The sequence below is a fragment of the Macaca nemestrina genome, chromosome 1 (assembly GCF_043159975.1).
Source record: "Macaca nemestrina isolate mMacNem1 chromosome 1, mMacNem.hap1, whole genome shotgun sequence".
Lineage (NCBI taxonomy): Eukaryota > Metazoa > Chordata > Mammalia > Primates > Cercopithecidae > Macaca > Macaca nemestrina.
This window is the reverse complement of record NC_092125.1, coordinates 84906776-84919247: the sequence shown is the minus strand read 5'-3', so window position 1 is coordinate 84919247 and position 12472 is coordinate 84906776. Positions and strand designations below refer to the sequence as shown.

Below are 12472 nucleotides of genomic sequence, written 5' to 3'. Positions count from 1 at the left end.
CCCGGCAGCCCTCACAACCTGATTGGGCCTGGAGAGGACAGAGCGCTTACCTGGAGCTAGTTTAGCTAGTTCACTGAGCTGGTTCGTGTGGCCCCTGCGCGTCCTGGCCCCTGCAGGGGTTCCTGGTCTGCAGGGGCTGGTAAGGACCCACCATACTCGTTCTCCTGCCCCAGGCCCAGCAATTGCTTCTGAAGGAGGGACTTCACCCACCTGACAGCTCTCAGTAATCCCTACCCTACGCTCATGGGTTCCATAAAGGGCGGGGGAGAAGAACCTCGTGCCTGGTGAGCAGCGCTATGGAGGATGTTCTGTGCCATCCAGCATGCGGGAACATCACACGGTGGGTGGAGACGGGGGATGAAATAAAACCTTACTCCGGTCTTTTCTGAAAGTGCTTTTGCATTTGGCATTTAGGGGGATTTTCTTGTTTGCTAAAGGGGGAAAGGCAGTTAGTCTTAAATCCAGACTTTTATTTTTAGCCGGAGCTACCTGTCCTGCCAAGTCTTTGGGCTTAATTTTTCCGATCCTTGGTGTCTTGGTTTTGAAAGCCCTTCCCCTCCTCCCCTCCCAGCTCCTTTTTGGCAGGGACAGGTTTCGCTTTTGGCCCCAGCCAGGTTTCTAAGCAGGGCTACAGGAGGGAGCTATTGAGCCAGGGGCCCCTACCTGCCTGGGCTTGTACCCAGCTGCCGCCAACCCAGCTGGGCCCTGCCAGGGGGAATACAATGAACAAAGTTGGCGACCGCCTCCACTCTGCAGCCTAGGAGGAGCACCGGGCTTTTCCCCAGTGAAGGAAATAATGATCACTAGGGAAACCCTAACTGCTTTTTTAGAAAGACCAAATGAAGAAGGAAGGAAAAAAGGATTTTTTCCAAACATGGAAAACTCAATGACTCTCACTCAGACTTTTGCAAGAGCAGAACAAAGACTTTGACACAGAACAAATTCTCCCCGGGCAGGGGCGTTCTTCATCCACTTTCGGGGCTTTGTTAAATGTGCCTTCCCTGAGTGTGTGTCAGTAAGGACGTTCTGGGAACAGAGTTGGAGGGAGGGGAAAGTAGGCCTTTGTTCAGGCCTCCCCCATCTGAAAGGTCACTCTTCTGACAAAGCCCTTGCTGTTTATGTGAGGCTATTTTATAACTAGGGGAGAAGCAGATAGCCCCAGGTCCGAGAGAGATGATAGGAGCCCAGTAATCCTTGGCTGAAACAAAATCCTTGGAATTAAGTGGCACAAACCTGGACTCTGTGTGATTGGACTCTGTGTGACCTTTTGCAAGTTACTAAACCTCTCTGAACATGTTTCATTATTTGCAAAATGGAGACAACTGCATCAGTGTTGTGAGAGTTACCTGAGCTGTTAGTATAGTATCTAACATCATGGTAGACATGTAACGTGATCTCTTTGCACACACGCAGCAGAGTTAGGCTGGCAATACTGTTTTTGGAGTGTTAGAGGGTCTAGAGATCATTTCCCATTTCTGATATTTTAGAGATTTCCCCTCATCTCTTTACTCAAAAACAACAACAAACGGAGACTCTTTCTTTATGATTATCTAAAAATAAAAGCCAAGTGATCAAACTGTTTAAATAAAAAGAGAAGTGCTGGAGGAAAAAGTAGCAATTTGGGGGAACAAGTCAGGTGAGAAGGAGGCTAAGAACAGAATGTAAACCCACTTTAGAAAATGAAATTTGCCAAGCAATCTTATTATTCACCTCGAAAGTATCTTTCTTTGGCAGTGCCTAGCAGAGTTCCACATATGTGAAATAAGATGCTTTGGGAAATCATTCTTCTTTTTGCAACGTCAGTGACTTGAACCAGAAACTGATATTGACTCACCAGGGCTCTGACTCTTTCCAAGTTACACATCTGGGGGCCTGAGGAACTGCCCCCATGAATCCTCAGAGCTGCCGTGGGCATGGATGAGAAGCTTTGTAAGCAATTAATCACACAGTTAACTCATCTGATCGCCACTGGCCACCATCAGGCCCTCTGAAAGTGCCTAGTTGGATGCTTGCCAATCTGCTATGCCTTGGAGGAAAAAATTATTTCAATTTAAGAAAATAGACACAGAAGCAAAAAACCGAAGTGAGCCTGGAAGGTTTGCCTATCCGTGACAGTCTACAGAGCAGCTGCTTGTGCCTGTCACCTGCTCAGGCTCTCACAGTGACTGCATGGGGAGGGCAGGGTGTGTGCATTGGTACCTGCCGTGCCCAGTGTACACTGAGGTTTGCCTATGCCGCAGCTGGAAGGCGGCAGAACAAAGGTTCATTCCAACCTCTAAACCTGAATTGCGTTCTGCGTCATCGTCCTGTCTTGTAGAACAGCATCCAACTCCATGGGCTGCCTTTTAGGATCTTCATGGAGGGGGACAGAAGTATGTATGTCGCTTCAGCCCTTAATGTGCAAGGTGATGAAACCACTGTGGGCCTGGCAAAATCAGCAAGAAGGGGGCTGGAGGAAGGGCAGCTGTCTTGGGGGTACACGCTGGGACTGGAAGGAGCTGCCTTCCCGAAGTCCTCGTTGCTTCTCTGAATTTGTCCCAGCACAGCTGTGGCTTCCAGGAGAGGAATGTCAGGGCCCTGATAAGGAAATGGAGTGGAGCCCACGCCTGCCCAAAATGTGAACTTTCTTCAGGAGCCTCTGACTGGGCTCCTGATGGGCAAGTACAGCCCCTCCCACACCTGCTGAGTTTGATCTCCCTCCTCCTGGATCCTGTGAGGCTTGGCACCTGCCCAGCCAGGCACTCAGGAAACCTGCTGGGGGTCTCTGAGGGCCCACCAGGGTAAACCAAGGTCTCTTTCTTGTGTCAAAGAGAACTGGGATGGAGGCGTGCCCAGGGCTCTTTGGAAGCACCCAGGAGAGGCAAGGGAAGGCTTCCTGGGAAGAGGGTATCTGGGTTGCATTTTAAAGTCCACACAGGAGTTAGCTAAGCCCTGAGCATCCACAGTCATTCTTCTGCAAAGTCCCTAATAGCAGAAGCTGACACCCTTGTGGGCCTAAGGTGGCATGGGGACAGGTGTGTGGAGCAAGAAGTTGCCTGCAGAGCTCCACAGGCCCGAGAGAATGTGAGCCCAGGTGTGCTGCAGATGGTGCCATGTGTGGATGTCACCAGGGCTGCCAGTGACATGCAGTCCTCATGACACACAAGTGTCTGCCCCCAGCATCACAACTTTTTCTTCTCCCACCCATCCCAAATTGCATTGAGAAACATAACATTGGTTTGGAGGGGCGGGAAGTGGCTGGAAAGAAGACAGGAAGTAGACCCTGGCAGGGCGTGTGGGCTGAGCTGAGGATCGGAAGTGCTGGCCCTGGGTGGCTTGGCCTCCGGTGGGGAAGGCTGGGCTGGGCAAGTGGCCGCTGACCGGCTCAGACAGCACTGCAGGGACAGGAAGCAAGGCCAGACTCTGAAGAACATGCAGAAGACTGAGGTCTAGTTGCCTCCTCACCCCTCCTGCCCAGCCTTTCCAGGAGACCTCTCCGAGCCCCGAAAGAAGAGCCACAGGTGCCTGCGGCCTTGAGCCTTCCCCTGCCCAAGGATTGAGGAGCCTCTGGTCATTGCCTGTAAGCAGGCCACATAGGCCTGCAGGCCTGGCGTCACCTGCTGTCTCCTAACAGGGGGGCCATTTCCTCCCCAGGAGGCAGGGCTCATTTCCTGGCTGAGCAGTCACAGGGCCTGAGAAGGACCCCGAGCTTGGTGAAGCTCTGCTTTCCCCATCATGACATTCTTACTGAATTTTGGACAAGGGGCCCCTCATTTTCGTTTTGCATGTTATGTAGATGATCCTGATCATAGTTAAAGCATTTTGTAAGTGGGGTGGCCAGAAGCCCACACATCTCCACAGCCTAGAGTAGGGTAGACCTGGGTCCCTCCTTCCCCTCCTTCCTCTTCCTCTTCATCCTTCCCTCCTCTTTCTCCCCTCCTCCTCCTCCTCTTTCTCCTCTCCTCCTTCTCCCCACCTCCTCCTCCTCCTCTCCTTCCCCCCTCCACTTCCTCCTTCTCCTCTTTCTACTCTCCTCCCAACCTCCTCCTCTTCCTCCTTCCCTCCTCTTTCCTATCCTCTTCCTCCTTCTCTCCTCTTCCCTATCCTCTTCCTTCTCCTCTCTTCTTCCTATACTCCTGCTCTCCCTTCTCTCTCCTCTGCTTCCTCCCTCCTCCCTCCTCTTCCTCTTCCTCCTCCCCCCCTTTACTCTTCTCCTCTTCTTCCTCTTCCTCCTTCCTCCTCCTTCCCTGCCCCCAGCGGTCCTTTTTTGCCTGCCTTATGAACGACAAAGGCTAGACCTGGATGTTATGCCCGTTTGCCCTTTGATTTGTTGAAGGCAGTGTTTCCGTACAGCATGACTGAGGATGCCTGATGGGAAGGACCCGGGGAGGATGGCGACACCCAGGAACCGTTAGCATCACAGGAGGGTTGGAACTTGATCCAGAAAAACACACAGAATCAGACCCTGCCCAGGCAGCCCCACTGGCTCCGGGCAGCTCCAAGGATGGGCTGGAGGTGGGGAGGAGGAACTGCTTGCCCAGGAAGGCTCCACACCCCCCTGCCACAGAACCCCGGGTCTGTTTTATGGCTGTGTGTGTTGAGCAGGAGGAGATGGTTCTGTGTGGGCCTTGGCCTCCAGGGAGTAGATTCCTATCTGCTCTTCAGAGGAACTTCTGGGAAAAGGGGAAGAGGAAAAGGGAGACAAAACGTGGTGTGCCCTGAGCTTCCCAAAGGCGAGGGCTTCCTACTCCCAGGTGACGTGGGGAGCAGAATTGGGAGCTGGGGTAGGCTTCTCTCTGTTGCGGGGGAATGTGGCTGCTGTCTGCCAGCTCCTCAAGCTCCCTTCGCCTCTGACTTCCTGTCTCCTCCAGCGCAAGGAGGGTTGGGGTTTTGTTGTCAGATTTTTTCCCTCCCACTACAAATCTCTCCACATTCTCTGAATATTTTAGCTCCTTCAAGTCAGGTGCCAGGGGACAAAACCACACCAGAGGTCTCCAGGCCTCTCTGAGTTTTAAGAAATCACTCCCCTTACCACCACCACCACTACCACCACCCCTCCCTCACCCTGGTCTGGCTGTTTTCTGATCTTTTCTTTCCACATTTCTCTGAGTGAATTGAAGCTCCATCTTTCCCTGTGCTTCTGGAGTTCAGCACGAGACCCTCTTACAGAGCAGGGTCCAGGACGCAACAGGCAGGGGTGACAAAGTCAGCAGCAGGCACTGCCCACCCTGCCTGCAGAGGAGCAGCTAAGCAAAGCTCAGACTAGTGCTCATGTAACCAGTAGCGCAGCCACCTAGGGAGTTCCCCAGCTGGTTTGCATCCAAGCCTGTGAGGCCGGAGGTTACCTGAAAGACCTCATGCCTGGTCTTCAGTTGGTTTAACCACCCTGCCCAGAACCAAAGTAAAAGCTGTGTGTCTCCAGCCCACTCCACTGCCCTTTACCTGCCCAGGGGCACTCCTGCATCGTGGTGCTTTCCTTTCCACCAAAGTGTCCCCAAGAACATCACAAGTGCAGAATCCCATCCACAGAGTCTAGAAGTGTCTGGCTGCTCTGATCTGATACGTGGGTGAGCTTAAACCTTGTGTCATCTGACAGCTGCACTGGAAGTGGCACCTGAGCAGCCCCAGAGAGGGACATATCTGGGGTTTTGGGGGCCAGCTTTAGGGGCATCAGAGGCCCTGGGCTCCTCTGCTAACAGAGCAGCCAGAAAACTTTCCTGGGCTGGCATCCTGACTGTCCAGGGGAACCGCCTTGGAGGAATCTTGCTCTTGTCCTTCCTGCCCAGCCTTCTGCCTCTTGTCCCCTCATCCGGCTGTCTTGAGACTGGAAGGGGCACTTGGAGGTGGGCCCTCACTCGTTGATAGGCACGGAAGTGGGTAAACTGGCTGGAGGCTCCCCATGTGCGTGGTACCTACTGGCAGGGCATAGAATGGGATGACTTTGGGGAAGTAACTTGCCGAGCCTCAGACTCTTTCATCTGTAAAATGGAGAAAATGCTCCTAACTAGAACATAGGAACAAGGCCATAATGTGCTAACCAGGGCCTGTCATATAGCGAGAGCCCCATAAATGGTAACAGGTATGAGTGCACACACCGTGCCATGGTATTGGGGCAAGTCTGCAGAAATGGGCCCTCCCATCTCCCCAAGAGATGACAAAAGCAATGCCAGCCAGCAGCAAGTCCCCCTGCACAGTACTACTCAGCTAGCTTAGGAAGAAACCCAGCACATCCACTGGATAGGCCGGCCCCACATCTGCGTGTGAGGAAGTAAGGGTCACAGCAGGGCTGGCCACAGTCAGCTTGCCACCTGCCCCGGGTCTGCCAAGGAGCAGTTCACAGCCCCAGGAGGCCAGCAGGGACCTGCCACACACAGAGAGCTTTGGGAGCACTCCAGGAGGGGTCCACAAGGGATGTCCCGATTCCCCTGACGACTGGGAGGTGATGCAGGAGCAGGTGGCCAGCTCTGCCCTGGGCGGGGGACCAGGTTCCCTTTGCCACACCACGTTCAAGGCATTTGAAGGCTGCTTTTGTATTTCCTAGAGCTTGGTTTGAGAGGCTGAAGACCTGGGACTGGGTCTGATTTCAGACAGAGAAGAGACAGAGGCTGCCATGGAGAGCTCACTCTTGAATATCTCCCACAGGGGAGGGCCGGAGGGGCGGGAGATAAACCCCTCCGGGCGGGATTCTTCTGGGTTGTCCTCCTTTCTTGCCTTGTTACCTGTCTTAGCTGGCGGATGAGGCCCGGAGTCCATTTCTGAGGACTGGGGCTTCCTCCAACCATGCTCGGAGGGAGGGCTGTTAGCCTGGCTGCTCCTGGAAAGTGGCGTGTGCCTGGAGTGGATTTGGTTCCTAAGGTGGGTGCTGTGGTCTCCCCAATCATCGCAAGGACATTGATTCTCTGGACTCTCCTCCCATCCTTTAGTTTCTCTCTGCTCCTAGGGGCTGGGCTGGGGCAGCTGGGGTCACCCTGCAGCCCTCCTTCCCCAAGCCTGGACCTGGAAATGGCTTTTTCTGTTTACTGCTTGGCACTGACATTAGGCAGTGCCTGGGTGCTGCTATTTAAAAACCACGGGGAAACCCTGTGTGCTGCCACTGGCAGAGAGAAAAGAGGTCTGTAGTGCAAGTGCATGGCATTCTCACAAGTGGAATATTCCACGGCCCTCATCCAGGCAGGGCAGCCTTGGGATCGGGGGACTCTCAGGGCCTTGGCCACGTGGGACCTGTTTTCATGGTGAAGAAATGGAGGAGGTGTGGGCAGAGGGCAGCCAAGCAGTAAAGGTGCCTGGTTTCGTCAGAGCTCAGCAATGTGAGAGGCTTGTGGATCCCTTGAACTGTCAGAAGACCCCCACCCTGGAGCACCCCCTCCTTTCTGGACCCCTGGTCTTTAGCCTCTGGGAGAAGTCCAAGAACTAGAAGTTTCTTAGCTTCAAATGGCCTTGCAGAGGCTGAGCCACACTGTCTTGCCCGGCATCTGTTCACCTTCCTGGGTCACAGGCCCCTGCTCACTGTGTCTTGTGGGTCTCGGGAGAGCTGCACTCCAACAGGGTGGGCCTGACCCTGCCCCAGGCTCCAAGGTCTTTATTGTTCAGAACCTAGGCCGGCAACTCCGCCTAGCACAGGACTGACCATTCTTGGAGTAACTTCAGAGACACCTGGGTCCCCTCCTTGAACATAGAGGGCTAAAGACCCTCCCACAGACACCCCTGTACCCACATCTTCTGACAACTTTGTCTCCTGGGAGAACGGGAATCTATGTGTCAGTCTTTTTTACAAGCGAGGACTGAGAACTTGTTCAAGGTCAGTCATTGAGGAGGAAAAGGGGAGCCGGCTCTCGGGCCCAGGTTGGCCTTCCTCCCCGCCCCACGCTCTCCCAAGGCCTCGCCTGCTCACCTGTCTCCCTCTGCCTGCAGCCCCCATGCCCATAGCAGGTCTGGTTCCCAACCACTCCCAGTCCCAGTCCCCGGGCCTTTTGTCCCCACACTTCCGCTGCCAGCTGCAGTCTTCTTTTTCTCTCCATTGAGTCTGGCCCCCAACTGTCTCTGGTGGGTGCAGCCTCCATAAGCTCCCTCCTTCTCCGCAGTGAGCTGCCCTTGCACGGCCCCTCTAGGATGCTGGGACCCTTCCTCCATGCATGCTCATTTGCCTCCGCCTGTATACATAACCGGTAAAGTGGCTTGCTGCAGCTGGGAGAGTGGCCCTCTCTAGTCTTCCTCGGAGGGGCCATTGCTGTTGGGATGAGGGAAGGTCACTCTCCAGGGCCCTAGAGTGTCCATCCATCCAAGGAGACTGGTATATCAGCTGTTTGTTCCTCACCGGACACAGGAAACTGAGGCCCCAAGAGGGGCTGTGAAGCAGTGCGGTGTGGGTTCTCCCAGTGGAGACATGGCATGGGATGGGGCGAGCGCTGGATTGAGACCACTCTGGGCTCCCCTCCTCCCACACCATCCCCGAAGCCTGTCAGCCCCTGTCCTCTCTGAGCTCTGCTGTGGGGATGTGACCCACAGGTGGGGTGGTGACTGGCTATGCACCTTCCCCCTGGACCCACCGTAATGGCTTCCCCCTGAGCAGGGGCATCCCCCACAAGCCACTGCTGGCTCATCTTATGTAATGAGGTTTTTCCATTGTTCCCCTCATGCATTGTGTGCCCTGATTGTTTATGCAGCCTTCTGGGTGCTTAGATAAGAAATGCCTCTGCTGGCTTTAGCCTTCTTTGGCGATCTCCATCAGAAGGATCTAGGAAAAACACCGTTGTCAGTAAAGCCTTGGCCCTTTTGTCACATGGCCTCGTGGGGTGCTGCCCTCTCTTAAGAATAGAGTTGGTCTTGGCGGTGGGGTGAGGGTTTCTGGGATGGGGATAAAAATTACCAGGTTTAGTAAGGAAGAATTCCTCTCCTTAAATAGATTTTAACTTGAAAACCTGATGACAGAAGCGGCTGAGTCTCAGCAAAGAGAGAAAAAACAAAGGAAGCTGATTTCACCTTGACTTCACCTTGGGGACCCAGCAGCCACCACTGACCCCTGAGGGCTGCTGCAGCTGGGTGCTTCAGGGCAAGGAGTGGGAACCACATCTTCAGCGTGTCCCCCTGTCAGGCGGGACCACCCTCATCTCCTCTGCAAGCCTCATGGCTTCTGCTCTCCGTGGTTTAGCTGGTCCGGGATCTGCTTTCTCAGGAACTCACAGTGCTTCTCATTCAGGTTCTCATCGCCCCCCTCAGGGCGGGTGTGTTTTGGGGACACTTGATCTTCATCTCCGCAGCCTATTCTTATTAAAGTTCACTTAAGGATATTTTTTCTAAATTTTTTTTTTTTTTTTTGCTGGGAAAGAAAAGAATTTTATTTATTTTCAAGTAGTTGTATAGATGAATGCTTAAATCCCAGCTTCATCATTTACCTCTCCCAGGCTCAGGCTCCACCAGATGGAAATAGAAAGAACTGACTTGCATGCTCATTGAAAAAGTAAAATAAGAAGATGCTCAATATACCTTAGTTCTCCTTTCTGCCCAAAGGGCCTGCTCTCCCCAAACACACACACGTGCACGCACACACTCATGCACACATATCACACACACTCATGCACACATCACACACTCATGCACACACTCATGCACACATACTCTTGCACACATATCACACACATGCACACACTCATGCACACACATACATACATACACTCACGCACACATATCACGCACGCATATGCACACACACTTATGCACACATATGCACACACACTCATGCACACGTATGCACACACATGCACACACACACGCACACTCCCAGCCCTGGCTGTTTTCACTGAAGAAACATCCTGAGAGGGCGGAGCGCAGTGCAGAGGAGAGAGCTGTGGACTTGCTCCCTCCTGTGTGATCTGAAGCCATTGGTGCAGGTTCTGTTCTGAGGAATTCCTTTCAAGTCTCCAAACCACTCGCAGGCAAGAGGTGCCTCTGTTGCCTCCGCATCTACAAATTGAATATGAACTAATGTGGTGCGGCTGGGTGGTCGTGTCCTCTCCAGCCTTCCTTGGAGAGGTCATTGCTCTTGGGACGAGGGGAGTTCCCCTGAGCATTTTGCTCAGGCTGTTCGTTAAATGGGGTAAAGCCACCTCCCACCACGTGCCGCATAGGTGATGGTGCCGGTAAGGTCCTCGGAGCCCACCAAGGGCCCTTCCCATCTTGTGGCCACAGGCAATGAATTTGTCCTAACCAGAAATTAATGGTTGTCTTTCTAATGTAGAGCTTTTTGTTTGTTTGTTTCTAGAGCAAATCATGGAGGAAAATAAAAAACATGGTGCATTGGTCTCCCTTTGTCATGTCCTTCAAGAAGAAGTACCCCTGGATCCAGCTGGCAGGACACGCAGGTAGACACAGGTCTCCCGGACTTTCCTGGCACGATGCTCAGCCCTCTGGGGAGGTGCCCTGGATGCTGCATTCTGGGGATCAAAGCTCCAGAGCAAGTTCCCTCCGAGACTTTGTAGTCTGAAATCGCAGCCACACTTGCAGGCTGCGGCCTTACCAATGCCTTGTAAATGCCATAGACAACTGACCTCTCTGGAGTTTGTGTCACTCCGTTCCTCCAAAACACGCATCCTTCCCTCTTTCAGTCTCTGGCTTTTATTTCTGTCTCTTCCAGTCTCTCTCTTTCTCTCTCTCTTGCAGTTGTATTCAATAAGACAGATGAAGCCATCAGTCTTTATAGCTTACCTGCCATTTGTCACCCTGGACAAAGAGGCAAAGCTAACCCCTTCATTGAGCACCTACTGTGTGCCCAAATTGCTATGGTCCTGGCGGTTGCAGCATTAATGGAGACGTAGTTTCTGCCCCGAGGAAGCCTGCAGCTGGTGGAAGATGTGGCCAAGTCACCCCATAACCGCAGGGCGGTGTGCGGTGTTGGGTGGAAGGTGGCCAGGAGCTGAGACCAGGCAGGGCCGGGGAGGAGGGACATCTGGAGCCAAGGCCCCAGAGCCATCCAGCCCACACGTGGGACCCTCTGGAAGCACTGTCATCTGGAGACATGTCAGGAGCTGTCTGTGGACTTGGCCTTCATGACTTCACCAGCCTGTGGGTCCTTTGCAGGCCAGCACTGGGTCCAGCATTTCGCTTACCTCCTTGACCACACTGGCCCAACCCAAGACACCTGGATGAACAGCCTGTGTGAATACTTACTGGGTCTGGCTCAGAAGAAGTGCCGCCCAGGTGGGCCAAGCCTTAGACCCCCCCCGCCCCACTTCTTAGCCTGCTGTATCTCCCCATCCTGGCTCTGAATCCTGTCCAATCAGGGTTTCTCTACTGAGGCCAGGAGACACCTTCGTTGCTGAGAAGCAGGGCTGATGATGGAGGTGAGGATGAAAATAGCAACACTAAGGACTGACTGAGTCATGGCACCTTGGTCTCTCACCTAGCTCTGTACTCTTCCAGCAGGGAACACTGGTGAGGAGGAGTCTGGAGTCAAGGAAGCTGGGGAACCAGCCCAGAACTACAGTTAGTGAGTGCGGGATTGGGTCTTTAACCCACTCCCTTTAAGGTGCTCAGTCCACAGCAGGGACATAGGCACACCGTCAGCTATCCCCAGGGAGGCCCAGGCCCTGTGCCGGGGAGGGTGCCTCTGCCAGCTGCCTGCAGCTGGGGACCAAGAACCTTCTGCACTTGCTCTGCAGGGAGTTTCAAGGCGGCTGCCAATGGCAGGATCCTGAAGAAGCACTGTGAGTCAGAGCAGCGCTGCCTGGACCGGCTGATGGTGGATGTGCTGAGGCCCTTCGTACCTGCCTACCACGGTGATGTGGTGAAGGACGGGGAGCGCTACAACCAGATGGACGACCTGCTGGCCGACTTTGACTCGCCCTGTGTGATGGACTGCAAGATGGGCATCAGGTGAGCCAGGCTCCTCACACCTCACATGCCTGCCTTGCTGCAAGCCACGTGCCAAGTGCACAGCACAGCACTCAGGGCCTCCAGGAGGCCTCACAGGTGCAAGGGCAGGCTGAGGAGGCTGTTGGACCAATTAGAGCCTCCCCATCCCCAGGAATCTCCCATTATGTGCAGAGGGTTCCGGGACCTGGGCTTTGCCCATGATGGCCCCTTTCCTTCTCCAGTGAGCAGAAGCCAGGGGCTGGCAGAATCAGAAAAAGGGCACTGGCTGGGTTCTGAGCCCCCCTAGAGAGAAGGAAGAGAGAGCTGCCCTTGGTTCGGGTGGGATCACTAGGGATGTGGGGAGCACTAGGTAGGGAGGTCGCAGGATGGTGACTTCCTGCTGTGTGAGCTGCCGGGGGAGATGGGAATCGAGGTCTTTCCATTTCCTCAGCCCTGGTGAGTGGGAAGAGAGAGTGGCTAGTAGAACATGCTGGTTTACTAACAAAGACCTGTACCTGCCTAAGAGGAGGAGGAAGCCCCTGACGGAGCTCAAGAAACCCACATGGCAGGGTGCCACAGGGGCCCAAGGTGAGCCTGGAGCAGTCACTGGGCCTGTGTGCAGGACTGACTCCCACCCCCAGGTTTC

General features: G+C 54.0%; 1 protein-coding gene across 3 annotated transcripts in view; it reads left to right on the top strand.

The window, feature by feature from the left end:
* Nucleotides 1–12472, top strand: part of LOC105478632 (inositol-trisphosphate 3-kinase B) — a 107771-nt gene that overhangs the window by 80273 nt on the left and 15026 nt on the right. The window contains exons 3-5 of one of the 3 annotated variants that reach the window (XR_011614923.1): nucleotides 10238–10337; nucleotides 10636–11461; nucleotides 11634–11719. Coding sequence is in view for 1 of the 3 variants with exons in the window: in XM_011736143.3 (XP_011734445.2) it covers nucleotides 10238–10337; nucleotides 11634–11847 (314 nt within the window). In the remaining 2 variants the exon portion in view is untranslated. Of the gene's footprint in view, nucleotides 1–8881; nucleotides 9176–10237; nucleotides 10338–10635; nucleotides 11462–11633; nucleotides 11848–12472 lie in introns of those variants that run through there. The other 2 variants (XR_011614926.1, XM_011736143.3) reach the window with 2 other exon arrangements.